This window comes from Oryctolagus cuniculus, chromosome 7 (genome assembly GCF_964237555.1).
Source record: "Oryctolagus cuniculus chromosome 7, mOryCun1.1, whole genome shotgun sequence".
NCBI lineage: Eukaryota > Metazoa > Chordata > Mammalia > Lagomorpha > Leporidae > Oryctolagus > Oryctolagus cuniculus.
The window spans coordinates 133,336,760-133,364,755 of record NC_091438.1 but is presented as its reverse complement, the minus strand read 5'-3'; the positions used below and the strand labels follow the sequence as shown (position 1 = coordinate 133,364,755).

Genomic DNA, 27,996 nt, shown 5'->3' with positions numbered 1-27,996 from the left:
CCCCTGAGCAGGTGTGGGCTCAGGAGGAGCACGTAGCAGCGCAGTCAGGTGACGCAGGCCGGCACGGGAAGGTGGCTGGAGCTGTGGAACCGACACACAGGCTGCGCGTGTGGAGGAATGCGCCCATCCTCGGGACAGCACCGGCCGCCCCTACCTGCAGACTGAGGTCGCTGTCTCCTGGAAGCCGACTCCCTGCGCGCCGAGGCGGGGCCGCCGGGTCACACCGCGGATCTGACCGGGATTGGACGCCGGCCTGGGCGAGGTCGCCCTGCGGGAGCTCAGGTCCCAGCCTTCCGGGCCCGCGCCGCGCCCCTGAGGTCTCCCGGCCGAGCCCCCGCGAGGGGCCTGACGGCGTGGACAGGGCTAGGAGCAGGAGGAAGGGTCCCAGGACGACCCTGACCATGTCCGCCTGTCCGAAACCACCTCGGGGTCGCACTTTAGAGTCACCACCACCGGCGACATCAGGCTCCACCCGGACCCTTCCCGGACGTGGGTTCGGAGCCTTGACCCCACCCCCGGGCCCCCATTGGCCCGACCGGGCGGGGGCGAGGCCGGGGTGGTGCGGGCTACAGGGTCTGGCTGAGGCCGGTGCAGGTCCGCGCCGCCCGATTGCCCGGAGCTCTTGCGCCGCAGCAGCCCGGGGCGGATCAGCCGACGGTGCGGGTCTCGGGAATAGCTCCAGTTCCCAGGCGGCGGCGGCGGCGGCGGCCGCGTCCACAGGGCCCCAAGCAGAGACAGGTGCCGCGGGAGTGCCCTGGGGCCCTAGCCGTCGCCGCGGACGGCAACTGCCCGGTCCCGCCAGCCGTCGAGCCCAGCCCACCGCTCGCCGTCCGGGCGGTCCCGGGCTCCTGTCCCAGCCGCGGAGCCGATGCGCGTCCGCTGAGCGCCCAGCCCGGCCCGCCATGGCGGCGCGCCCCGGGCCGCTCTGGCTCCTGGGCCTGGCTCTGTGCGCGCTGGGCGGCGGCCCCGGCCCGCGCCCCCCGCCCGGCTGTCCCCAGCGTCGCCTGGGAGCGCGCGAGCGCCGCGACATGCAGCGCGAGATCCTGGCAGTGCTCGGGCTGCCCGGGCGGCCCCGGCCCCGCGCGCCACCCGCCGCCTCCCGCCTGCCCGCGTCCGCGCCGCTCTTCATGCTGGACCTGTACCGCGCCATGGCCAGCGACGACGACGACGACGACGCCGGGCCCCCTGAGCGGCGCCTGGGCCGCGCAGACCTGGTCATGAGCTTCGTCAACATGGGTGAGTGCGTCCTGGGGAGGGCAGGACCCGCGGTGACCGTGTGGACGCGGCCTGAGCGTGGGGCGCCCAAGCCCGCCCCCTGGGGAGCGAACACGACCTGCTGGGAGTGTGTGCGTCCCTGGCCGGAGCGGGGACCCACAGGCGAGGAGGACCCCCAGGCGGGGCAGCAAGGGTCTGAGAGGTCCGTGCAGGCTGGATGGGTGCAGAGGGGAGTGGAGACTCCCGGGGTTGCCTTCGCCTGGGCGCGAGACCCACCGAGAGGAAGGACCCCACTCCACCCAGGTGAAGACAGAGAGGCTCGGGGAGGCAGTGGCACAGGCAGGGTGGTGCGGGCTGGACATGGCCCTGGCCAGGACAGGCCCGGGTTGTCCAACTCCACACCTGCACCTTGCGGAGGTGACGTCAGCTTCCAGGGTAGAGGGAGCGCTCTAAGGGATTTGGGCAGAGGAACCCGGCAGACGAGCAGGTTTGTGGAGTCCTCAAGCCACTGCTTCCTGCACTAGGGCAGGAAGAAGGCACAGCCGAAGGCCACGCACCACATCCAGGTCGGCATCCCCGGCTCTGACTCCCAGCCCCGGCTTCCGGCCCTGCCCTCGCGTGTGTTTCGTTAGGATCTGGGCCTCGATGCTGTGGGATCACAAGCAGCTCTGTGTTCAGCGGATGCCAGGTCGTGGGCGGGCGGGCGCCGCCAGCAGCGCCTCCCCGACTGGATGCGCCCCTCGGCCCCTCGGCGGCAGCGCCAGGCTCTGGCGGAGCAATGTGCGCCCTGGTCAGCAGGGCTGCGTGTGGGGCTCAGACACAGACGGGCGCCTTCCTGTGTCTGGAGGCCTGGGCCTCGGGCTCTGAAGGTCGGGGCCCTGCAGCACCGTGGGGTCTAATAGCAGAGTCGCCGCGGTATCCACGCCCACGCCCAGGCTCCCACACCTGCTGCCTCCAGCTCCACCTCTGCTATCGGCCTCATCTGGCTCCTGACAAGCCCAGCCCGTGCCTGCCTGGCCCCTGCTCGCTGATGGCGGGCGGAGCACCAAGCCTGGGGCGTCCCACAGGGCTCCCACCGCTGCCGCCGCCGCCTGAGGCCTCTGTGAGGAGCAGGTGCTTTAGGAGGTGGCTGACAGGGCCTGATGGGGCGGCCAAGGCTGCCATCAGAGCCCGCAGCCCTGCCCGGCCTGAGCGCTCAGCATGTGGGCCCGGCACCTACTGTCTGCACACAGCCATGGGCCGGCTCCCCACGTGGCACCAGTGAGGCCTGCCCGGGTCTCCGTGTGCCTGGGGCGGGAGGCAAGACCCAGACTCCACCACGAATTCCCGCCTGTCCCATCCCATCCCCGCCTGGTGCTTCTGCTCTCCCGTCCACCCGGCCGTGATGGAGTCAGTCCAGCGAGGGGCCTCCGGGCTCTGTGTCGGAGACACCTGCCCGCCACCCGTCCGCAGGGCTCCAGCCTCTCAGGCCTGCCCAGCCCCTCCCGGACCGTGTCTGCCTGTTCTTGCTGAATCCCTGTCCGCCCTGGAGCAGAGGCAGCGCTGTGTTCCAGACTGAGAAACCGAGGCACAGACCGCGGCCAGCGGAGGGCTGGCCAGGGTCATGACGGGACCGCCTTCACTTCCGTCCTGCCCCTTTCTCAATCCCACGCATGGTTCTCCTGGCCTCTGGGGCCGAGGACGGGGTGGGGAGGCGCCGAGGCTGCTGGATTTAGGAGACTCAGGGCTGCATGGGAATTAGGGACCTGCCCAGTCCCGCCCTGCCCTTGCCAGCCCCATGACCCTGAAGGACAACGCCTGGTCCCTAGGGGCCAGGGTCAGTTCTTTGGTTCTTACCAGGGAGAGTTTTCCTTTTCCCACTCATTCTTTCAGCAAACAGTGCTGGGCACCTGGCGCTGTTCTGACTGCCATGGGTATAGCCGTGGACAGAACAAAGGCCCCGCCCTGGGGCGCTGACCTTCTGGTGGGAGACACAGATGGTGGACACATTGCCAGGTATGCTGACCGTGACCGCCGGCCCCGTCTGGAAGCAGCAGGTGCTGGACAGTGTCAGGGCACACAGGCCTGGGACTCAGGCACGGGGACTGCCCCTCCTCTGCCAGCGTCTGTGCGACCCGGGCTTTCCAGGCTACCTCCCCCAGCCTGTCTACCCCTCTGTAAAATGGAGAAACTCATTTTATGGAGCTGTCAGGGCTTGTGGGCGGTGACACCCAGTGACCTCCCTGTCCCTTCTCTTGCATCTCACAATTACAGTCACATCTTTGTTTTCAAAAGAAGAATGAGCTCAGAGAAGGCAGGGGCTGCGCCCAGGGCCACACAGCAACCCCCTCTGCCTGAGTTCACTTCCTGAGCTCTTCTGGCCACAGCAGCAGCTGCCTCTCCACCCAGCCTGGGGCCTGGCTCATCATTAGATGCAGCGAGTGCTAAATATGAATGTGTGTTGGGATCTGAGAAATCTGTTTCTTAATTTTTTAAAGATTTATTTATTTATTTGAAAGTCAGAGTTACACAGAAAGAGAAGGAGAGGCAGAGAGAGAGAGAGAGAGGTCTTCCATCTGCTGGTTCACTCCCCAATTGGCCACAACTGCTGAAGCTGTGCGGATCTGAAGCCAGGAGCCAGGAGCTTCTTCCAGGTCTCCCACGCAGGTGCAGGGGTCCAAGCACTTGGGCCATCTTCCACTGCTTTCCCAGGCCATAGCAGAGAGCTGGATCGGAAGTGGAGCAGCTGGGACTTGAACCAGCACCCATATGGGATGTCAGCACTGCAGGCAGCAGCTTTACCTGCTGTGCCACAGTGCCAGCCCCTATAGCTCTTTTTTATTTTTATAAATGAGATATATTCCATTGCATGAATATACCACAGTTTATGCTTAGTAAATTTATTTTTAGTGGACATTTGAGTATTTTCCAGTTTAGAGTGATTGTAAATAAAGACATGGTAGACACTTTTTTAAAAAAGCTTTCCATATTTACTTTATTTATTTATTTGTAAGGCAGAGTGACAGAGAGAGAGAGACAAAGAGAGAGAGAGACCTTCTATCTGCTGATTTACTCCCCAAATGGCTGCAACAGTCAGAGCTGGGCCAGGCTGAAGCCAGGAGCCAAGAACTCAGGCTGAAGCCAGGAGCCAAGAACTCAGTCTCCATGTGGGCCTCTCCATGGGTGGCAGGAACTCAAGTACTTAAGCCATCATCTGCTGTTTGCAGGGACATTAGCTGGGAGCTGGATAGGAAGTGGAGTAGCCAGGTCTCACGCCAGCACTCTGATACGGGATGTGGCATTCCAAGCGGCGGCTTAACCCGTGTGCCCCGGTGCCCACCCCTTGGTTGTCCCTGTATGCAGCTTCCCGTGGTCATGGGAAACCTCGGCTGATTCTCAGTGCCGCTGAGGAGCTGTGAAATGGTGCACAGGTCGCTTCGAGCCCTGAGTCTCAGTTTTTATGCCCTGAAGACTGAGCAGAGCCCGCCTAATGGGGCTGTGTGGGAGTGATGCGCACAGGGCCAGCGGGGTCCCTCACTCAGGATGCGAACTTAGCCCGGGGGGGTGCTGCCCTCTCACCTGCTGCCTCTGCACCTGCGCTCATTGGGTAGCCTCCGCATGGAAGACATGCACGCCCTTGTCTCCTTGTCAAAACCCGACGGCACTTCTAAGAGGGTATGGGCCCGGCTCCCTGGCTCTACCCCTAGGAGACAGCTTCTGTGATGGGAGTCCATCCTTCGTCACATGCATTTCTTTTAGGGCTCTCGGCATTTTCTGCCTGTCTGGTTTAGGGGCATGGCCAGCCCCTCTTTCTCCTATTCCTGGAAACAGTCTGAATCTGACCCTTCGTGGCACCCGCAACCTGTCCACATTCCCCAGCCCCCGCGTGGCAGGTGCTCGAGGCAGATGGCCAAGGTAAAGGGAGAGGAGTGCGGCAGGAGGCAGGGGAGCACCGATGGCAGCTGCAGGGACCTGGGCCTGGCCGGGCGGGCAGAGTGGGGCCGGCCTCTGTGTCTTTGTGGAAGCCGACGAGGGGTGCAGCATCTCCCTGAGCCCTACCCTGGGACCCGGGGTCTCTCAGGCCCTGCCTGGGGGAGGGGGCTTCAGCAGCATCCCCGGGGCAGCTGCCGACAGGTGGCCTCCCCGGCTGCAGCGTCACCACCCAGCTGGACCTCAGGACCGCTGATTTCACTGTAGCTCCAAGTCCGGAAGTCCACATCAAGGGACCCGGTCTGACCCATGACCCCTGGAAAGCCTCTGCCCCTCTGGGCCTCAGTTTCCCCATCTCTGCAGGATTGCCCAAAGCCTTTCCAGCTCTGACAGTAGAGAGTGCCCACCTCCCGCCACTCCAGGGGTGAGGGACAGGGTGGGGAGGGGCGCCAGCCCACCTCCTTGTGGGAGCCCCTCCCTACAGGCAAGAGGGGATGTGCCTCGGTGACCACAGCTTTCTGGAAAATCCCCACAGTTCCTTCCCCGGGTCCCAGCTGGAGGCATTGCTCCCCTCTTGCCCGCAGCTCCTGGGGTCTATTTTGGGCCCTGGCAGGCTTGATGTGGCGGAGTGTGCGGGTGCTCCCTTTTAATCTGGGGTCTGCAGCCAGCTGAGGCTTGGGCCGATAATTACGTGTGCAGAGCCGTTTATGGAAACAGCCCTTGAGCAAGGTCGGTAATGGGACCCAGCTGACGGCAGCCCGACGGCAGCCCTGAGCCTGTCCCCGCAGCTCTGTGGTCTCTGGGTGGCAGAAGTCCTTCAGGGCGCAGGGTCAGTGGCCGTCAATTCTGTGGCTCCACCGTGGGCCTGCAGAGGTGGGGTGGAGGGGGCCGGGGCTGGGGAGGGGAGTGCCCTGGGCCTGGTCAGCAGCAGGAGCAGCCAGATAGGCCCAGCCTGTCCACCTCTGGGCCCTGGGGAGCCCGTCCCCACCCTCAGGAGCCAGGCCAGCAAGGAGGCCAGTGCCATGCAAAGTGGTGGCTTCTGGCGGGAACACATTGTGACATGGAGGCCATTGAGTGGGGGACTCTGTGCCCCTGGCCAAAAGACAAGCAGCCATTGGGAAGAACGGGCCTGACACAGGGCTCTGGTAAGCAGACTGCCAGCAGCTCCAGTGTGCCCCCAACGCTGTCCCCTACCCACCAAGAGTTCACTGTCTGTAGGAGCAGCTGCATGAGCTCCTGGCCCAGGGGAAGTGGAGAGACCAACAGGCTGACCTGTGTGGGGTCAGAGCAGTGCGAGAAGGCGCCACTGGGCTGAGGGGATGGCAGGCTTGCAGTGGGCAGGGGTAGGGCAGCCTGGAGGGCGGGCTCCAAGGGGTCTCCAGGAGGAAAGTGTTTGCAGCCTAAAGCATGAGAAAGGTCAGACAGTTCACAAGAATTCTGTTTTGTTGTTGTTGTTGTTAAAGATTTATCTATCTGAAGGGTAGGGGGAGAGAGAGACAGAGAGACAGAGATTTTGCATCTACTGATTCACTCCCCCAAATGGCTACAACAGCCAGGGCAAGTCCAGGCTGAAGCCACGAGCCAGGAGCTCCATCTAGGTCTCCCACGTGAGTGGCAGGGGCCAAGCACTTGGGCCACCTGCTGTTGCCTTCCCAAGTGCATTGGCAGGGAGCTGGATCAGAAGAGGAGCAGCTGGGACTTGAACCAGTGCTCCTATATGGGACATCGGCACTGCAAGCTACAGCTTAGCCCACTGCACCACAGCACCGGCCGCAGAGGGCTCCTCCTCTAACAGCCACTCTGAGTTGGAAGAAGTGGTTGTCTTTTGATGTCTTAATATTTGGTCAGAAACAAGGGAGACTTAGGTTGTGGGAGTAAAATTTTATCCAGGGCACAAAAGTAGCCAACATGTGTGCTTCCATCATCCTGATAAATGCAGCGTTTGGCACCTGCTGTGGGAGGCAGGGGTGGGCCCCCAGACGTGGCCAGGCAGAGTGTGGGCAGTGCCGTGGCCCACAGCAGGCCCTTCCCGGACGTGTGGAATTGTAAGGCTGTTTGATCCAAAGCTGGAGGAGGAAGCGAAAGCTCCTGATCGTTCATTCTCCCAGAGCCACAGGAAGGCAGTTCAGAACATCAACTGGTTGCTTCCCCAGGTGGAGATGTGGAGGTGGCACTGTCCGTCCCGACACAGGGTCTGAGTCCCAGCAGCCTGTGTCATGTGGGTGTGGCTGTCCAGAGGCCTGGGGGCTGCTGCAAACCCTACAGGGGCACCATGGCCCAAGCTGCGTCCACTGACATCAGCAACAACTGAACTTCACAAAATTCTTCCTAGGTCTCAGGGGCTTGGAGTGTCGCTGTATTGAATTCTTATGGGCTGAAAAGAGGGTTGCTTAGTGATAGACTGGCCTTGCCTGTCCCTCCTGTCTCCTCCGGCCCTCAACCACACGGCCCCCTGACTGCTAGATTCTGCCACGCAGGCCACCCTGCTGTTCCGGGAACACCCAGGGCCCTCGCTTGGGCTCTTCCCTCCGCCTTCCTTCTCCTTCTACAGACTGGGCTGTTCACCGGGTTGTAGAATCAAGAATGGAGTCCTCGCATTCTTCAAAGGCAGCAGTTCTCAACCAGGGACAAGTTTGCATCCCAAGGGATCATTGGCAATATCTGGAGATCCTTTTGTTTGTTGTGACTGGGGAAGGTTAGGGGATGCGTCTGGCGTCTAGGGGCAGAGGCCAGTGAAGGTCCCACCACCCACCCACACAAGTGTCAAAGTTGAACCACCTGTGCAAGGGGACCAGAGGTTCATGATGATGATGAAGATGATGATGATGACCTCATGAACATGCACATGTGATGGGTCTCAATCTACTATTGCAGTTGTTATTCATGGCATCTCTTCAGCCTGGGTTCTGAGTGGTTTTCAGTCCTCTAGGCTGCTCTGAGAGCTCCCTGGCTTTCCGGTTTCAGATGTGTGTTTGTGCGTGGGTTAGTAAAAGTTGCACGTCCCTACTTCAGAAGGCACCCCCATCTGAAACATTCTGAGCTTCCAGTCCCAACATTTCAGATACTCAACCTGAACAACACACACGTGTCTCCACCGAGAGAAGCAATGCACCCCCCAGGCCCAGATCTTGGTTTCTAAACACCTCCCCAAAAAGGAACCAGAGCTCACTGGGGAGATGACTGATTCCAGCTGTAGGGAGTGGGAAATCAGAAGATGAGCCTGGAGCACCCTATGGTGCCAGACAGGAAGTTCTCTTAAAAAAGAGGACGGGGGGGGGGGGGTGCGTCAACGAGACATAGGAGCCAGCCCAAGTGCACTCCTGATGGCCGGCACTGGAGCAAAATTTGAGCAATGAAATCAGTGCCAATACTGTTGGCTTGTAACCCATGAAATAAAATAAACCTCCAGGAATCCATAATGAAATAAATAACTAATTCAATAATAACGGAAGATCAAAGTCTTCCTTTTTGAGGAGAAACAGGATATGTGCACAACCTCAAAGTATCTCCCCATGACACTTATTATTTACAAAAGGAAAAATTGTGACATTACAGTAGAAAAAAAACTGGCACATACCACCGTCACGAAGGGCTCACAGTCACTAGCAATAAGATATAATGGCATCATATTGTCCAATCTCATGCTCTGAGGAGGACACATATCTGTGACATTCTCCCAAATTTTTAAAAAGGTTTGTTTATCTATCTATCTATCTATCTATCTATCTATCTATCTATCTAGAAAGGCAGAGAGACAGGAATAGGGAGAGCTCTTCTGTCCACTGGTTCACCCCCCAAATGACTGCAACAGGGCTGGGCCAGGAGCCAGGAACTCCATCCTGCTCTCCCATGTGGGAAGGCAGGGCCTCCTCCCTAGGAGCGTAAGCAGGGTGCCGGATCCACAGCAGAGCAGCCGGGACTTGAGCCAGCACTCCCGGTATCAGACAGCACAGCAAGCAGTGGCTTAGCCTGCCGCACCACAATGCCAGCCGCTCTCCCAATGCATAACTTTCATCCAGACCTGAAAAAGCATCAGACAAGACGTGCTACAACATAACAGCAGCGTTCCTCTAATGTGTCAAGACCCCAAAAGGCAAGAAAAGATCTAGCAACAGTGACACATCAGAGGAGCCGGCAGAGAAATGATGACCGCATGCAATACAGGGTCCTAGACTGGGCCCAGGAACAAAATAGGGACAAATGGTAGAGAAACAAGAAATTTGAGTCAAGTTTGTAGGGGCATAGTGACTTAAACCGGCGCCTGCAATGCCAGCATTGCATATGGATGTCTGTTCTTGTCCCAGCTGCTCCACTTCTGATCCAGCTTCCTGTTAATGACCTGGGAAAGCAGCAGAAGATGGTCCAAATACTTGGGCCCCTGCCACCCACGTGGAAGACCCAGATGGAGTTCCCAGCTCCTGGCTTCAGCCTGGCCCAGCCCTGGCTGTTGCGGCCAAGTGGGGAGTGTGAGCCAGCAGGTGGAAGACCTCTCTCTCTCTCCTTCTCTCTGTGACTCCACTTTTCAAATAAATAAATCTAAAAAAAAAAAATTGTACCGATATCAATTTCCTGTTTTTTCAACAATTATCCTACAGATTGGCTGTATAGGATGTTAGCATTAGGGGGAGATAATAAGAGAAGAATATGTGGGAAATCTGTGAATGCTTCTTGCAACTTTTCTCTAAACCTAAATAATCTAAACTTATCTCAAAATTAAGTTAACGAGATAAGTAAGGTAACCCTGCATTATTCCTAACCCCACCCTCTCTTCTTGTCCATCAAGGCATTTTGCACTTGATGTCTGCACTTTCTTGTTTGTCATCTGACTTTTCGACAGGACAATTCACTCCGTGGGAGCAGGACCTGCTCTGTCCTGTTTACTCCCATGTGCCCTGTGTGACTTGCACATGATAGACGCTGCTTCCAAACGGGTTGAATAAGTGAGTTAACCACTGCTCCTGGACGTGAGCAGGAGAAATGAACGGGAAACATGAACGGGGCAGAGAGCCTGCAGACCGCAGGCCACAGGCGGGAATCTTCTCACACATGCCCAGAGAGAAAGGATGGACTCCCTGCATTAGGAGTCCTGGCTCTGGATTCTGCACAAAAGAGGAAATACCGCCCGGAAACCTTGCTCCAAAGACCCGTGGTCCCTCCCAGGGCCACCCCGGAGAGAGGGTTCCTGGCAGGATGTGTCTCAAATGGCCACAGCCCAGGACGGGGCCTGGGCAGAGTGCAGCCGCTGGCACTGCGCCCAGCCTGTCTGAATCACCTGGACATGCAGCAGTGAACTTCCCGACCCGGCAACTGGCAGCAGAATTTTACTGGGAAAACCCAAGACATCGCATTGTACCTTTCCCGTAAATCCCCTCTGTGGCGTGGGAAGCAGCAGCAGGCATTTCGTGCTGTTTGGTTTTCATGCTGTTTTTGTCCACTGCAGTGAGAAGAGACCCTGGAGTCCTGGCTTCTGTTTCTGCCTGTCTGAGAGTGGGAGAAGATGGCACTGGGTGCTGGCAGGCGGTGCCAGTGGGGCCCCCGAGGGGCTGCCTCTCTGAATCTGGGCATCCCTGGGGGATTCCAGGCCTGGGCTATGTGGGTGTGAAGGAAATGCTCCTAAATAATATTGGGAGAAGTGCTGGACCACAGCAGAGCAGGCTCTCTGGGGCTTCACAGACCCTGCCGCAAAGGCTCATTTTGCTGTTGGTTGACACTGAGCCCTGAAGGTCATCTGGTGCCAGGAGGCGCCTTGAGCCGGACACAGCCTTTCAGCCGCTCTGTTTTCTCTCACTCTATTCTTCTACTTAGAAAAAGAAAATCCAGGGGCTGGTGCTGTGACACCGTGGGTTAAGTGTCTGCCTGCAGCGCCAGCAAACCAGTTGGGCATCGGTTCCAGCCCCAGCTGCTCTGCTTCTGATCCAGCTCCTTGCTAATGTGCGTGGGAAAGCAGCAGAAGTGCCTGGGCCCCTGTGCCTACGTGGGAGACCTGGAGGAAGCTCCTGGCTTCTAGCTTTGGCCTGGCTCAGTTCCAGCCACTTGGGGAGTGAGCCAGTGGATGGAAGATTTCTCTTTCTCTCTCTCTCTCTCTCTGCCTTTCCTTCTCTCTATAACTCTGCCTTTCAAATAAGTAAATAACTTTTTTAAAGAAGAAAGAAAATTGAACATCTCCCTACCCTTCCACTCCACTTTCAGTACTTTTTTTAAAAAAGATTTATTTATTTATTTGAAAGGCAGAGAGACAGAGAGAGGGGGAGAGACACAGACAGAAAGATCTTGCGTCCTCTGGTTCACTCTCCAAATGCCTGCAACAGCTAAAGTGAGCCAGGCAAAAGGCAAGAGCCAGGAACTACATTCAGGTCTCCCACATGGACAGGAGAGACCCAAGTACATGGACCAGTATCTGCTGCCGCCCAGGCGAGTTAGCAGGGAGCTGGATCAAGCAGAGCAGCCGGGACTCGCACTGGTGCTCCAAGCTGGGGTGTGGGCAGCCCAAGCGGCAGCATGACCAGTTGTGCCACAGCACCTGCCCCTTAGGCCGGCTCTTGAGCTTCAGGCATGACCTCCTGATGATGCTGGCTGGGTGTCAAGTCTTTGAGACATCGATTAAGTGAGGAAATCAGAGGTCAGCACCCCTGTCACCTCCCGCCGTAAGGAATGGCCACTGCTCCTATGCCATAGCCCCTGCCCTTTCACAACCCTCTGTGGACAGGATGCCAGTGTCCCCACTACACAGATAAGAAGACTGAGGCTAACAGGAGCAGCTGCTGGCCCGGGTAGGTTCAGAGATGGGATTAGGAACCCCAACAATGGCCCGGGCAGCTACATTTCCCCACGCTGTCTCAGTGGCTGAAGCAGGGTCAGGCTTCCCAAGAATCGCCCTGGGGCAGGGGCCAGAATCCAGGTCCGGATCAAGGCCATCCTCAGCCCCAGCTGGGAGGAACGCCGTTCCTAATCCACAGCCGGCACTGAGCGGCTGCAACTCCCCCCGCTCCCGCAGACAGGGGCCTGTCCCGTGGCCAGTTACCGGAAGGTCGGTTCCAGTGTTGTACCCCACGAAGTTCTTATCAATTTTCCGACAAAAGTCAAAATTCCCCAGCTTCTAGCGCTTGCCTGGAATAGCTAAGGTGGGCAGTTTCCTGCGCTGGGCTGGTGGGTAATTAATGGAGCTCAGGAACCCGCAGTGCAGAAGTACCGAATGGGGGCACTTCCGCACAGCAGGAGGTCTCCAGCCGGCCTCCTGGTCCCCCGCTCAGTGAGAGCAGTGGCCCCAGCCTGGAGCCCACACACAGCTGGTGGGGCCCTCAGTTGTTCCTGCAGTCTCTGGACTCCCATAGAGAATCAGTGTCTGGGGGCTGAAGCTGTGGAGTAGCTGGGAAAGCCGGCATCCCGTATGGGCTCCAGGGAGTCCCGACTGCTCCACTTCTGATCCAGCTCTCTGCTATGTCCTGGGAAAACAGCAGAGGACGGCCCAAGGGCTTGGGCCCCTGCACCCATGTGAGAGACCCAGAGGAAGCTCCTGACTGCTGGCTTCAGCCTGCCCCAGCCTGCCTATTTCGATCATTTGGGGAGTGAACCAGTGGATGGAAGACCTGTCTTTCTGTCTGTCATGCGCTCTCTCTGCCTTTCAAATAAATAAAATAAATCTTTTTTTTAATTTAAAATTTTTTAAATTTATTTGACAGGTAGAGTTACAGACAGCGAGAGAAAGAGAGACAAAGAGAAAGGTCTTCCTTCCGTTGGTTCACTCCCCAAATGGCTGCCACGGCCAGCGCTTCGTCGATCCAAAGCCAGGAGCCAGGTGCTTCCTCCTGGTCTCCCATGCGGGTGCAGGGCCCAAGCACTTAGGCCATCCTCCACTGCCCTCCCGGGCCAGAGCAGAGAGTCGGACTAGAAGAGGAGCAACCAGGACTAGAACCCAGAGCCCATATGGGATGCCGGTGCCACAGGCGGAGGATTAAGCAAGTGAGCCACGGCACCAGCCCCTAAAATAAATCTTTAAAAAATAAAATCAGTGTCTGCCCTGGAGGCAGGTGCATTTAACCATGCTCTGAAAGAGGTCAGGGCAAGGGTGTGACTGAGGGACCCTCCCTCACTGTCCCACACCCTGCCACAGCCAACAGAGGGGCCTGACTCATTGGGCAAACCAGGGACCTTCCACAGTCCCTCCACACAGGTGGTCTGTGCACTGCCTGGAAGCACTGATTGTCAGCAGGTTGTGTGTGTGAGCCAGGAGGGGGCGCACTGTGCACTCAGGGCCTGAGCATCACTCAGCAAGGCCATGCCCTGCCTGCTACCCTCTCTGCTTTATGGGGAAAGGGATCCTAATCTTGCCCTTGACACTTGCTCCTGAAGCCTCCCAGTTCTCGGGTGGGCATTTGCTGCATGCCCTGCACGCCCCGTGATGTCGGACAATGCACCTCCTATTCTCCTCTTCCCTGGACTGGTTGAAAGCCCGCCATCTGCCCCAGCCCAGACACGCCCGCCTGTCCCCTGACCCGCCCAGCACAGCTGTGTGCCTGTCCATCCCTGGACCAGGTCCCTGCCGCAAGGACAGGAAGTGCTCCCCACATCCGCCCAGGGCCGCACAGCCTGGTGCTTTTAAAAAACCTGCCTTGTGGTCCCTGAGCCCAGTAGCCAGAGAGAGAATTTTTAAAGAGACTCACAAACATATCATTAAAATCTCAGTGCTGGGTTTTGGGGAGGGCTGGGCGGCTCCCACCCCTGCTTTCCGGAAACACAGATTTTAGCGTTTGAAAGTAACAGGCTGCTCGAGTGAGGCCACCCTAAATATCCCATCCGGCCCTTGCGGGCAGCTGGGGAAGCATGGGATGTGTCCCGCAACCATGGCCTCTGCCCAGACTGCTGGACCGGCCCCGCCCAGGCCCCCACTGCAGTCCACCTCCAGTTTACCCTTGACCTCTGCTTGCACGGGGTCTTCCTATGAGCCACTCAGAGCCCCCTGCTCCCCTGCAGCCCCAGACCCCCAGGCTCCCCACTGGCCAGAGGCACAGGCTCCCTCCTGCCAGGGGAGTCTGACCCCTTTCCCCACAGACCCAGACCCCTGCTGTACCCACACCTCAATCTGTGGGTCGCTGCAGCACCCCCACACTGTGCACAGAGCCCCTCTGCCGAGAGCCCCCTCCCTGGCCTCCACCAGCCGCTGCGTCGCCACCCCGTCCTTCAAGGCCCATTCAGAAGTCATCTGCACCCTGAAGCCGGCTGCCATGCTGCCAGCGGGGACCCTCGGACAGCCGGGCCCTCGATTGGTTCTTTCCAGAAGCTTGTCACCCCCTCCCTGTTCCCACCTGCCTTTCCCACACCTCCTCCTTCAGCTCGCTCCCCAGAATGCACTTGGGCCTTTGCCCTCGCGGTGTTCTTCCCTCCCAGCCCCAGGTCCTTCCACTCTTGGCCTTGGCTCTGCCAGCATGTCCTCTGCAGCGCCCTCTCTGGACACTGCGGCAAAGCTCCAGCCATCCCTCACGGCCGGCCCAGCTGTCAGCCGGAGATCTCTCCTCCTCCACCTCCCACGGAGGCCCACGGGGTGACCTGGAATGACCCCGTCCCCCTGAGATGCGGGCAGTGACTTCCCTGCCCACCGGGTGTCCCCGGGTGCTGTGGCCTTGGGTCTGGTGTCCACCTCCCCTTTAGCCTGGGAGGCCAGAGGAGGGCCTGTCCCCTGTCTCATCTGTGGAGCCCAGGGAGTGCAGGAGGCTGAGGGGGGACAGGAGACAAGACTGCTGTTTGGGGCTTAGGGCCCGCTGGTCACCTGCCAAGCTCCTCACTACACAAGCTCGTGGAGCCTGGTCTACACCCCCAGAGCCAGCCAGGTGCTGGGAAGGAAGCCACCCCACCCAGGCTGCTCAGGCCCTGCCCCAGCACCCCCGCCCTGGTGACCGCCCACTCCTGCTTCATCTTTCAGTGGAGCGTGACCACGTCCTGGGCCGCCAGGAGCCCCACTGGAAGGAGTTTCTCTTCGACCTGACTCAGATCCCAGCGGGGGAGGCGGTGACAGCTGCCGAGTTCCGGATCTACAAGGAGCCCAGCACGCAGCTGGTCAACAGGACCCTGCACGTCAGCACGTTCCAGGTGGTCCAGGAGCACTCCAACAGGTGCCTCTCTCAGCCCTGCCCTGCCATGCAGCAGGGCCTCAGTGTCAACGTCGAGGCCTAGGAGCTGTGTCCAGTCCAATTGGGCAGGGCGGGGGCGGGGGGCGCATTTCCTGGAGGAGGAGGGGGGCTTCCCGAGAGAACAAGAAGCCTGAGACGGGGAGATGCTCAGCCCCAGGCCGCTCAGCCCCGTGGGAAGAGCCCCAGCCGCTGTCCTGGCTTCAGGCCCCGCCCCCCGGCAGCCTGGCTGTGGGGCTGTGGGTGACTGAGCCCCTGAGCCCCAGTTTCCCCAGTGTACAGACACAGACCACCACGGAGGGTTGGTTCCATGAGACAAGGCACAGAGGGGCCCAGCCCAAGCCAGGCGGGGCAGGTGCTCGGGGAACGTCCCCCACGCGGGCACGAACGCACGCGGCGGCTGGTGGCCCTCGGTTAATTGTTCTTTTGTGTCCACAGGGAGTCTGACTTGTTCTTTTTGGATCTTCAGACGCTCCAGGCTGGGGACGAGGGCTGGCTGGTGCTGGACGTCACGGCAGCCAGTGACCGCTGGCTGTTGAGCCGTCACAAGGACCTGGGACTCCGCCTCTATGTGGAGACGGAGGACGGTGAGGCTAGGGGCTGGGCTCCGGGCTCCGGGCTCCTCAGAGCTGTCCCAGCAGGGGCTTCTGGCACGCAGCGCCTTCTCAGCTGTGCCCTCAGGGATGCCAGTGAGGTCCACGGTGAGGTCCCAGCAGGAGGCCCTGGCATAGGCTGGCCCCCCACTCCTGACCGGCAGGATCTGGGCCTGGAAGGGTGGGGGGGGAGTGACTGGGCTGCAAGCAGTGAGCCGAGGTCCTGCCACGTCCTCAGCCTCAGTTTCCTCATCTACAGACCACGAGGTGCTCCCCACTCACCCACAGGAACTCTGGGCTGAGCCTCCTTTGTTCCAGGTGGTGGGTAGGAGCCCCAGGAAGCACGAGGGGTGGCTGTGGGGGTGGGGTGGCTGGGGGGGGAGGGGAAGCAGATGAGAGTGGGAGGGCGGCAGGGGTCGCTGGGGCCAGGCAGACCAGGCCGGATGTTGGAGTCCGAGGGTGGTCTGTTGGATTCACAGCCGCAGAGGCTGGCAGGAGCGGCTCAGGTTCTGGAAGCCCTGAGATCTGCACTCTAAAGGAGTTGGCTTCCGTGGGGACCGTGCGCGGTGACCTGCTCCCTGGGGGTACAGAGCAGGGGGGTGAGGAAGCTGACAAGCACCACCTCCGCCATCAGTGCGGTGGTGCCCTGCGCCCCGACAGGAGGTGGTGAGAAGGGCACTTCCCCTGGGGGCTCCCTCCCCAAACCCCAGCCCCAGTCTAACATCAGAAAACCCCAGACCAACCCAAACCAGGGACATTCTGATAGCCAAAGTCTGCACCTTGTCAGCAGTGCCAATCAGAATGACCAGGACAAGGCTGGGGAATTCACCGGTGGTGAGGATGTGGCAGAGTGGGGGTGTCAGGGTCACTGTCCTGCCCGGCGAGGGTGGGCTGGGGCCGTGCAGGAGCCTGGGAGGGAGGCTGGCTGCGGGGACATGATGAGTGGCAAGTCGGGGTAGATACGTACTAAGGCTGGTTGCAGATCTGACAACAGCCTATCCCCAAAGTCAGTGCACTTCCTGGAGGAACCTGCGTGATGGCTTGGTTAGCACAGGAGGGAACAGCAGGGCGCTCTGAACAGCTGAGCGTCGTCCCGCTGAGATCTGAGACAGAAGCACTGTGCTGAGACTCCAGTGTGTCTCTAAGCAGCCACTGCCCTGGATAAACTCAGTCCCTGGTCGTGCTGGCCGGGGAGGGCCAGGCTGCTTGGCCCCTTCTGTTGGCTTTCCCAAGGCCAGTTTCTGGAATCCACAAGCAAGCGTCCCAGGCTTGGAGTTAGCTTGTGCTCAGCAGAATGTGAGAAGGTGTCCTGGGCGGGTCCTGGAGCAGCGAGGGACGTCAGGGGAAACGTGCAGATCTAACCCACTGCGGTGTGTAGACTCACAACGACACTGGTTCCTTAGCCGTGACAAATGTGTCCCAGGAATGTGCCATGCTGACTTCTCCCCAGGGAAGCTGGGTCAGAGTGTGGGAACTCCCCGAGCCATCGGTGTGGTTTTCCTGAGAATCTGGACATTGTGACACTAAGATTTTCCTGAATAGATGTAGAAAATTAAAATAGCCCTGACTCAGTGGGGAGAGCAGACCGTGCTGGACAAGAGCGAGGTCAGGGAGAGGAGACCTGCAGAGCGAGGGGACCCGGGCCCAAGAGAAGAAAGAGTTTCCGGAAGCAGGGAGCCGCCCCTGTGTCCGGCTGGGAGCGCTAAAGACGTGGGCAGAGCAGCGGCCAGAGCTGGTCACACGGAGGTTGCTGCCCAAGAGCGCAGCGGAGTGTGGGGACAGAGCCTGAGTGTGGAGCTGGAGGGAGGCAGGGAGACAGGCGGAGGGGACTGGGGAGCGGCAGCAGGGAGTGGGGTGTGGCTGGAGAGAGCTGGGGACCCGGGGCGGCCTTCTCAGCTTGGGAGACACCTGTGCCCTGCCGTGCCCCCAAGTGAGCACTCCGCTGGGGAAGACGCTGGGAAACCCGGCCAAGCTGAGGATGGATGCAGAGGGCAGGGCGGGTCAGACCCTTCAGCAGCAGGGGCCCCTCCCGCGGCTGTTGGGGACCCGGTGCCCAGGCACGATGGGGGTGAAACTGCAGCTTCTCCTGGGTGGGGGGCAGCCACTCCCTCCCCCGGCTGCCAATGAGATTCAACAAGTGCAGGGGCCAGGCACACGGGGGCACCAAGAGGGCCGGCTGTCCCCTTCTCCGTGTCATCACCATCGTGGCCGGGCAGGGCCGGGTCCTTACATCCTTGGTGACTCTGAGCAAGCTCTGGAGGGGGAGGCGGTTCTGTCCCAGGCTCCACTGGGGCAGGCAGGGCCAGAGGGATTCCTGATGGAGCCCCATCCCCACCCAACCCCGGTAGCCTGGCCTCAGCTCTGCCCTGCCGGGACCCGTGCGCTGTGCAGGGTGGTCGCAGTGCAGCTCTGTCCTGGCAGCTCCAGTGCAGTGCAGGCGATGCCCACTGGGTCCGGCAGGACAGAGCGGGCTGGTCGTGGCTCCAGCCCAAGCAGCTCCCTTCCCGCCAGGGTCAAGGGCTGTGGGGGTCCGGTGTGCACGCCCGGTGGGGAGCGGGACCCCGGGCGGCCGCGCCCTCCCTGCTCTGTGACGCGGCGGCTGGGCTCGCCCGTGGGGCGCACACGGCCCGTCCCTGGCCTCTTGCAGGGCGGACCATGGCGCGGCTGTGGCTTCTGGCGTCGGCGCTCGGGCGCTGCGTCCCCGCCGGCCGCTCGGGGCCCGCGGCGGGCCGGGGCTGCGTCCGCCGCTTTGCCGCCAGCCCCCAGCCCCGCGCCCGCTTCTACACGGACCCCGTGGAGATGGTGAAGGACATCTCCGATGGGGCGACCGTCATGGTCGGGGGCTTCAGGCTCTGCGGGATCCCCGAGAACCTGATCGCGGCGCTGCTGCGGACGCGCGTGAGGGACCTGCGGGTGATCAGCAGCAACGTGGGCGTGGACGACTTCGGCCTGGGCCTCCTCCTGGCCACCAAGCAGATCCGCCGCATCGTCTGCTCGTACCTGGGCGAGAACGCGCTGTGCCAGCGCCAGTACCTGGCCGGCGAGCTGGAGCTGGAGCTGACGCCGCAGGGCACCCTGGCCGAGCGCATCCCCGCGGGCGGCGCCGGGGTGCCGGCCTTTTACACGCCCACGGCCTACGGGACCCTGGTGCAGGAAGGGGGCGCCCCCATCCGCTACTACCCGGACGGCCACTTGGCCATCCGCAGCCAGCCCCGGGAGGTGAGGGAGTTCGAGGGCCGCCACTACCTGCTGGAGCGCGCGCTCAGGGCCGACTTCGCGCTCGTCAAGGGCTGGAAGGCCGACCACGCGGGCAACGTGGTCTTCAGGGGCAGGGCCAGGAACTTCAACGCGCCCATGTGCAAAGCCGCCGACGTGGCGGCCGTGGAGGTGGAAGAGATCGTGGACGTGGGGGCTTTCCGCCCGGAAGACATCCACGTGCCCAACATCTACGTGGACCGCGTGATCAAGGGCCGCGCGTTCGAGAAGCGGATCGAGCGCCTGACCGTGCGGCCCGAGGTCGCCGCGGGCGCCTGCGCGGGAGCCAACGCGAGGACGCGCATCGTCAAGCGCGCAGCCCTGGAGTTCGAGGACGGCATGTACGCCAGCCTGGGCATAGGCATCACTCTGCTGGCCAGCAACTTCATCCGCCCGGGCGTCACGGTCCACCTGCACAGCGAGAACGGCATCCTGGGCCTGGGCCCCTTCCCGACCAGAGGGGAGGCGGATGCCGACGTCATCAACGCGGGCAAGCAGACGGTCACCGTGCTGCCCGGCGGCTCTTTCTTCTCCAGCGACGACTCCTTCGCCATGATCCGCGGGGGACACATCCAGCTGACCATGCTGGGGGCCATGCAGGTCTCCAAATACGGGGACCTGGCCAACTGGATGATCCCCGGCAAGAAGGTGAAAGGGATGGGCGGGGCCATGGATTTGGTGTCCAGTGACAAGACCAAAGTGGTGGTCACCATGGAGCACTACACCAAGGACAAGAGCCCCAAGATCCTGGACAAGTGCAGCATGCCGCTGACCGGGAAGCAGTGCGTGGACCGCATCATCACTGAGAAGGCCGTGTTCGACGTGCACAAGAAGAGGGGGCTGACGCTCATCGAGCTCTGGGAGGGCCTGACCGTGACCGACGTCCAGAACAGCACGGGCTGCGCCTTTGCCGTATCTCCCAACCTCAGGCCCATGCAGCAGGTGGCCCCCTGACGGGCCCTAGCTGGAGGGTGGGTCCCGGGGAGCCTCCTGGGTGTGCAGGAGAGGGCACTGGGGGCCGCACACACGGGTCGCCTGCGCTGTGACCACGGCCGCAGCATCTCAGGGGCTCCACCGCCCGACAGACCCTCTTGCATCCAGAGGACCCTGGCTAGAATTAAAGACAAAGGGGAAACCCGCGCGCCCTCCCGAGTGGTCTGGGTGAGGGCACAGCTCTGAGCTCTGCGTTGCGACGGGCAGTCGGCCCGCGCCTGCCTCCGGTGGTTGTGCGGGCAATCAGCGGCGGGGGAGCGCTCCCGTGGCGGATTCCGGTCAGGGCCTCCGCACCCAGGGAGCCCAGGAACGGAGGGGGCGTGGGGAGGCAGAGCGGCCCTGCCCTGCGACCCCGACCCGGCCTCTGAAACGCTCCTCACATGCAGGAGGGCTTTCTGACCACTGAGCTGCGTGGGAGTGTGAGGCGCTGATGTGTGAATGCGTGGGAGTGTGAGGTGCTGCTGTGAATGTGTGGGAGTGTGGGGTGCTGGCGTGTGAATGAGTCCATTGGGTGTGAATGAGTGTGTATAGGAGCGCATGTGAGCTGTCTGTGTGGGGTGTGAAGTGTGTATGTGTGGGATGCATGTGTGTCAGTGGGAGGTGTGTGTGTGAGAAGTGTTGAAAGTGTCTGGCAGTAGTATGCCCCTGGTGAGAGCGGCTCCCGGGTTGGTGGGGGCCGTGGGTGGGGCTGGCTGGCGGGAGACTCCAGGGAGGGAGGGACTTTCTGAGAGGTCCCTTTGGAGCCTCCCCCAAGGCCTGGGCAGATCCTGGGAGGAGGGCGAGGAGGGGAGACAGCATTCAGTGAGGGCACCGTTTGGCCAGCTGGGCGGTGGGCCGGGACCGTGGCCAGGAGGGGTGAGACGTCACGGAGTGGACAGCCCTTCCCCAGGCTCCTGGGCAGGGTATGTGACCACCCTGGGCTGCCGAAGCTTCTGTCATTGGTGGGGGAAGGCCCTGGGGGAGGAGGAGGAAGGCCCTGGCGGGTCGCTCCTGCATAGCTGACAGCGGCTGAAGAGGGGCCCCAGGCACAGCCCACCTGGCCCTTGGGGCAGCCGCTCCTGGCAGCAGCAGCTCTCCGTCAGGTTCACCTGGCTCTCAGCTTCCGGTGGGCCCTCCCCCCTCACCGCCTGCAGGCCAGGCTGGCTCCCGGAACTCCGCGAGAGTTTGTCACCGGCTGGGTTTCCTGTGGCCTCCGCTCTTCATCCACGAGGTCCTCAGATGGACATGCACAAGACCAAGGCAAAGATCAGGCCAGCCTGGAGGACCGAGGGCCTCCTTGGCCCAGAACAGCCGGGGCTCCCCAGGTCTCCCCAAGACAGTGCAGTGTCACACACAGACCTGGGACCGTCTCTGGGCCAAGGGCATCCCGAGGTTCAGCCGTTCTGAGGGCTCCACTCAGGCCGGCACTGGTGACTGCTGACCGCTCAGCTCCGGGCTACTCCACTCTCTCCCCATGGGGACCTCCCGTGGCTTTCCCTCTGCTCCGGGCCCCGCCCTCACAGCTCTGCTACTTCCCCAGCCCTGACCTGCCAGCACCCACTCTCCCAGTGGCTTCTCTGTGGCCCTCCCTCCATGTCAGCTCCTGCAGCACGCAGCGTCCCGTCTGGACAGGAGCCTCACATGGGTCAGCATGTGTGCTTGGGGCAGGTGACATCATGGGTCAAAGGCTGGCCTCTGGCTGTTCCGTCATCCAGTGGTCAGTGGACTTGGTCTGAGTCACGCCACTTAAGGGCTGACCTCGAGTGGGCCGGCAGGTGGGGCGGGCAATGTCCTTGACCTGTGGTGTATAAGGGAGACCAACGTTAGCCTTGCCAATGGAATGAGCGAAGCTGCACGTGTCGTGTTTACATGTGCACACATATACTCGTACGCATGTGTGTGTATCATGCTTGTAACCGGTGTGAAGTAGGCGCCCATGTGAGCTGAACAGCTGGCGCTCTCTTTAAAGAGCTGTGGAAATGAGCCCGTGGTCACGCTTCCGTCCTGTGGCAGAGGAAGCTTTGGCAGAGGCACAGTGCAGGAGGTCTGTCGCGCTGAGTGTCTGAGCATGCGCAGCACGTGAGGCTGTGCCTGCTCGCAGGGACTCGGACACCAGGAATTTTGTTGTGGAGGCTCAAAGGCCAGGACAATGCTACTGGGAAAAAGCTGAAAAGGGGCCAGTGCTGTGGCACAGCGGGTTAAGCCGCCGTCCACAGTGCCAGCTTCCTATATGGGCACCGGTTCGAGTCTCAGCTGCTCCACTTCCTTTCCAGCTCCCTGCTAATGCACCAGGGAAAGCAGCAGAGGATGGCCCAATCCTTGGGCTCCTGCACCCACATGGGAGACCCAGATGTAGCTCTGGCTCCTGGCTTTGGCCTGGCCACCATTGCGGCCATCTGGGGAGTGAACCAGAAGATGGAAGATTCTCTCTCTCTCCCACAGCTCCCCTCTCTGTAACTCTTTCAAATAAATAAATCTTTATAGATAATCTCTTCTGCAGCAAGCGCCACGGCTCACTAGGCTAATCCTCTGCCTTGCGGCGCCAGCACACCGGGTTCTAGTCCCGGTCGGGGCGCCGGATTCTGTCCCAGTTGCCCCTCTTCCAGGCCAGCTCTCTGCTGTGGCCCAGGAGGGCAGTGGAGGATGGCCCAAGTGCTTGGGCCCTGCACCCCATGGGAGACCAGGATAAGTACCTGGCTCCTGCCATCGGATCAGCGCGGTGCACTGGCCGCAGCGTGCCTGCTGTGGCAGCCATTGGAGGGTGAACCAACAGCAAAAAGGAAGACCTTTCTCTCTGTCTCTCTCTCTCACTGTCCACTCTGCCTGTCCAAAAAAAAAAAAAAAAAAAAAAAAAAACCTCTTCTGCTTTCTTAAAAAAAAAAAAAAAAGCTGAGAAAACCAAGCTTCTTTGAGCGCTGAACTCTGCCCAGAGCTTAGATGGACACAGTGAGAATAGCCCAGAAAGATGGAGAAGACTGAGCCAGGCCTGGGTGGGGGGGTTCCACCAGTGCTTGTTCTCTTTCCTGTGCTGACAACGCTGCTGTTTCAGGAAAGAGGCCAAGGGGCTGTTACCACCAGCAGGTGCTGAGCATGGCTCTCTCGGTGGCCTCCTGGCATCCCCGACTTAATTGTGGGGTTTGTGAGTTGCCTCCTGGGCTCTGACTGGCTGTGGGGGAAACCGCGCTTTTATGGGCATCCCTCTTCCTAGGGTTGAGGTCTGAGAATCGGCCCCACTCGCAGCCTTTTTTTTTTTTTTTTTTTTTTTTAAGATTTATTTATTTATTTGAAAGGCAGAGTTACAAGAGGCAGAGAGAGAGAAAATCTTCCCCAGATGGCCACAATGGCTAGAACTGGGCTGATCTAAAGCCAGGACGGAGAACTTCTTCCAGGTCACCCACTTGGGTGCAGTGACCCAAGAACTTGGGCCATCTTCCACTGCTTTCCCAGGCCAAAGCAGAGAGCAGTCAGAACTCGAACTGGCACCCACATGGATGCTGGCACTGCAGGCTGCGTTTTACGCACTAGGCCACAGCACTGGCTCCTTCATTCTCTTTCTGACTGTCAGCTGGGCCCAGTGACCGTGAGCTCGGGCCGTGGGGTGAGACCTCCGCGCTGGACCCTGCTCTGGGGCTGTGTTCCCGCGGCCCCACCTCCGGGGCCCACGTCTCATCGGTGGGCCCGGGAGAGGTCACTGCCCGGCTCAGGGCCGGCTGGGCAGAGCAGGCCTCGCCGAGCCCTGGTAGATGCTGCTGTGAGCCTGAGCTGCGCCGGGCGGGGCACTGCAGAGGAGCTGGTGTGGGCGGAAGACGGACCCCGCCCTGGCGCCCCGCGATGTCGGCGGAGCCTGGTTCTGAGGGCCTCTGTCCTGGCCTCTGTCCTGGCCGAGTGACCCCCTGTGGAGCTGAAGCGCAGGGCTGTGCAAAGACGGAGTGAGGGCAGCAGAGGGGAGCACGGTGAGCCTGAGGACCCGTCGCCGACGTTAGGGGCGCGACCACCGAGCCAGGTCCCTGGGGGCTCACGGGGCCCCTCCCCCGCGCTGCCTCAGGCACCGCCTGCTGGGAGCTGTGCTAGCTCGGGACTCCGAGCTGCAGATGAGGACACTGAGGCCCAGGGGGTGCCCTCCGGGCCTCGGCCTCCAGCTGCGTCCACGCGGGGCCAGCGCTTGCGAGTGACCCTCTTCCTCTCTCCGTCTCAGGGCTCAGCGTGGATCCCGGCCGGGCCGGGCTGCTGGGGCAGCGGGCACCGCGCTCCCGCCGGCCATTCATGGTCACTTTCTTCAGGGCCAGCCCGAGCCCTGGACGCGCCCCTCGGGCCCTGAGGCCGCTGAAGAGGAGGCAGCCGAAGAGAACCAACGAGCTGCCGCAGCCCAACAAGCTGCCGGGGATCTTCGGTGAGGGGCGGGGCCTGGGCCTGGGGCGGGAGGCCGGGTGGCTGCAGACCCCTGCCCCCTCTCCGTGGTTCAAGCCTCAGTCCCTCTCCCGTCTCCTTTCCTGACTGTCCCGTGCCAGATGCCCGCTGATGCAGGGTCTGAGCTCTGTCTCGGCTGTCCCTGCCTCCCGATGTCCCCTCCCTGCCACCCCTGGCCCCACAGGCCTTTCCCAGGAGCCTCTGTCAGAGTCAACTGCTCCTTCCCTGGGCAGCCACAGCCCCTTGAGGACCCTCGGTTCTATCCCAGGGCCCTGTGGGACCCACAGTTGTTCCTGGGCAGCGGAGGCCCTAGGGGTCAGGGTCAGACCTGAGCGCACCCCTCGGCCGCCACCGGGAGTCAGCCCCATGCCTGCCCTTGACTTGGGCCCCTTGCACCTGTGCAGTGGGCGGGGAAGAGGAGCCTGGGGTGGCCCGGGGTCTTGCTGGGCTGTCGTGGAGCATCAGAGGCCCCCAGGTGGCCAGGCAGGGAGGCGGGGCTGAGGTGGGCTCACTCTGTAACAGTCCGGAGCCACTGAAGGCTCTTGAGCTGGGCCAGAGCAGGACCGGGGTTCCAGGCGTGGCTTTACGAGAGCCGACGGTTTAGTGCCTTGTCATTTGTTTATGGGTCAGATGTGCCCACGGCACCCCCAGAACCCCTGAAATGACCTTGACCGTCTGTCCCTGCAGATGCTGTCCACGGCTCCAACGGCCGGCAGGTGTGCCGTCGGCACGAGCTCTACGTCAGCTTCCGGGACCTCGGCTGGCTGGTAATCTGCGACTCTGTCAGTGACGTCCCCACCTGCGGGTCGTGGCTCTCCAGGGAGGGAGTAAAACTGGGGGACTTGGATATCCTTGTGGTTTTTTTTTTTCTGGGTTTTAAGTTTTCTAAAGTGACATTGTGGTACTTTATGGTGGACTTTTTAAACTGCAACAGTGAAGATGATCTGAGCCTCAGCCAGCCAAGCTGTCAGGGGCCGAGGCTGGGCAGCAGCACCTTGCGTATCCCCCAGACTGCAGCTCCAGCCGGCCTGGCGGGGGCAGGCCGGGGAGGTGGAGGCAGAGCGAGGGTGCAGAGTGACGGGGACAGAGCTGGCGCCCAGCCCTGCCTGCCCTGGGTCTCTGGGAGGGCGAACGGGGTGGCGGGGCCCTGAGGCTCAGGGAGGGAGAGGGCAGCCCTGTCTGTGCCGGGGCTGGGCTGGGCTCACCTCCTCCTTCCCCCCAGGACTGGGTCATCGCCCCCCAAGGCTACTCGGCCTATTACTGTGAGGGCGAGTGCTCCTTCCCCCTGGACTCCTGCATGAACGCCACCAACCACGCCATCCTGCAGTCCCTGGTCAGTACCGCGGCGTCCCGCTGGGAGGGCAGAGGGGGCCCCGTCCGGCTGGGAGGGCCATGAGTGCTGCTCCGGGCTCAGCAGCTTCTCTGTGCGGAGTTAGCAGGGTGGTTCAGCCCCGCACCTCTGGGGAAACTGCTCCTCACACGGCCGCTCTTACACACGGAGACTCGCATGCACTGAGCATGTGCACACCACGGCCCCCCATCAAACAGCCAGGCGTGTGCACACATGTGGGACACCCATGTGCCTGTGTGAGGCCCAAGTGCAGGAGGGCAGCAGAGCCTCTGGGGCTCCTGAACGCCGGGTGGAGAGAGCCGGCCCCTTCATATCCGCCCCGCAGGGCCACCGTCCATAACCTTTCCGTGCCGCCCTTGGTCAGGATTTCCGTCCTCCCACGATGCCCAGGAAGAGGTGTGAGCGTTTGGCTGGGGCCACGGGGCCTCTCGTTAGCCACATTACAGACCTGTCCAGCGTCCCCTGGCCACACACCCTTCCCAGGAAGCAGCCTGTCCCCTTGGGTCGCTCCTGCCTGGTCCTGGTTGCTCCCTGAAATGCTCCCCTCTGTGTCCGTCCAGTGAGCTTGGGTGACAGGGACCCCGCTGAGATATTCCTGGAGGATTCCCACCCCCCAGCCTGTGATCGAGATACGTCTGTGTCAGGAGACAGAGAAGTGCGATGCTAACAGGCTTGGCAGAGAAGCTGGGCTCAGAGATGTGTGATTTATTTGTGCCGTTGGATGCGCAGCCTGTGGGCACTAGGGCTTCCCACCCGGTTTGCCCCGTGGTGTGTGGCTCAGATACGAATGACATGGGTGGCACATTTGACTCCATGGTTCCTCTTCGTGTCACTCGTCTGATGAAGCCTGGGTCTCCAGGGAGGAGTCCGGAACGGCGACCCCCTGTGGCCGGATGTCCCCCCACAGTGTCCCAGCTCAGGAAAAGCCCTTTCCCCTGTCCAGCGGCAGCTGGTGGCTTCTGGTGTCTACGGTGGGCTTATAGCTAGAAGTTGGGGATGGCAGCCCGAGGGGCCAGTCTGGCTGGACATCCTCCAGAGGCTTGGCCTCCCCCTGGGTCCCCTGGGGTACCAGCTCCAAACTGGGGTGCAGGGGCCAAAGAGGGAGACGGGGGACAGGGGCCCTTCAGACAGCTCTGTCTGGGTCCTGACAGCCCCACTGAGCAACCAAAGCACACAGCTGGGGAAGCAGGCGCCCCATGCCGGCCTCCCCCGAGGCTGGAGGCCCTCGGACGGCAGCTCGCCTGCCAGGATTTTTACGGAGACTGGAAATGGGCAGCTCACTCCGTCAGGCCTTATGGTCAGTGAAAGCTGTTTTTGGGGGGGTCCAAGGATCCAGCTGCTGGTGCTGTCACGTGGCCTGCGTGCCTCAGTTTATCATCTGCAAAGAAAACTACTTGCCTTGGACATTGTCAGGAGGGTGAGACACAGAACTCCAGGCCTCAGCCATTCCCGGGGAACACAGTTGGAGGGGGAGGGGACCCGCCCGAAACTGAGAACAAGTGCCCTGAGGGGGAGGTGGTGCAGTTGCAGGGAGAAGCACAGAAGGCGGCCTCCAAAGGCTGGGGTGCACAGGCCCCCCTCAGGCGTGCAGTGTGCTGGGGACTGGCACAGCAGGGTGTCAGCACCCAGGGGCCAGTGAATGGGGCCGAGGTGGAGAGAGCACCACAAGATGCAAGGGGCAGGGGTGCTTGGGCAGTGCCCTGAGTGGGCAGGGGCAGCTCTGCATGGTGGTACCTGCCTTGGCTGCAGGGGGAGAGAGAGCCCGGGCAGATGAGCCCCCCCAAGACGGGCCAGGGTGGGGAGCAGGTGGGAGCCGGGGTCCGGACTGGGCAGGTCCTTGGAGGAGACCGCTGGGCTCATGTCCCTGCCTGCACCCCCTCTGGTCAGGTGCACCTGATGAAGCCAGACGCGGTCCCCAAGGCGTGCTGCGCGCCCACCAAGCTGAGCGCCACCTCCGTGCTCTACTACGACAGCAGCAACAACGTGATCCTGCGCAAGCACCGCAACATGGTGGTCAAGGCCTGCGGCTGCCACTGAGCCCGGCCGCCACCGGCTGCGGCCAGCCCTCCCCAGCCTGCCCCCTTCCTGCCAGGCTTCTGTCCTTTCTCGGCCCTCGGCCCCACTCTCCGGGCAGGCCTCATACTCGCAACCTCAGAGCTGGCTGCTCTCTCCG

The 27,996-nt window shown here is 61.4% G+C and overlaps 2 protein-coding genes across 3 annotated transcripts; both read left to right on the top strand.

The window, feature by feature from the left end:
• Positions 1-65: 65 nt before the first annotated feature.
• Positions 66-27,996, top strand: LOC100341360 (bone morphogenetic protein 8B). Of its 2 annotated transcripts, none has more exons than XM_008265524.4 (7): positions 66-1,236; positions 15,041-15,230; positions 15,684-15,832; positions 24,261-24,455; positions 25,160-25,239; positions 25,695-25,805; positions 27,711-27,996. In XM_008265524.4, the coding sequence occupies exons 1-7, from the start codon at positions 402-404 to the stop codon at positions 27,858-27,860; spliced, it is 1,710 nt and encodes a 569-aa protein (XP_008263746.3). In that variant the 5' UTR covers positions 66-401; the 3' UTR covers positions 27,861-27,996. The 2 variants fall into 2 exon arrangements, with proteins under 2 accessions (XP_008263746.3, XP_051713907.1); XM_051857947.2 differs by lacking the exon at positions 27,711-27,996 and adding an exon at positions 26,384-26,514 and having other exon boundaries at positions 253-1,236.
• Positions 18,102-20,243, top strand: LOC100341106 (succinyl-CoA:3-ketoacid coenzyme A transferase 2, mitochondrial). Its single transcript, XM_002715195.5, has one exon. The coding sequence runs from the start codon at positions 18,494-18,496 to the stop codon at positions 20,045-20,047; it is 1,554 nt and encodes a 517-aa protein (XP_002715241.3). The 5' UTR covers positions 18,102-18,493; the 3' UTR covers positions 20,048-20,243.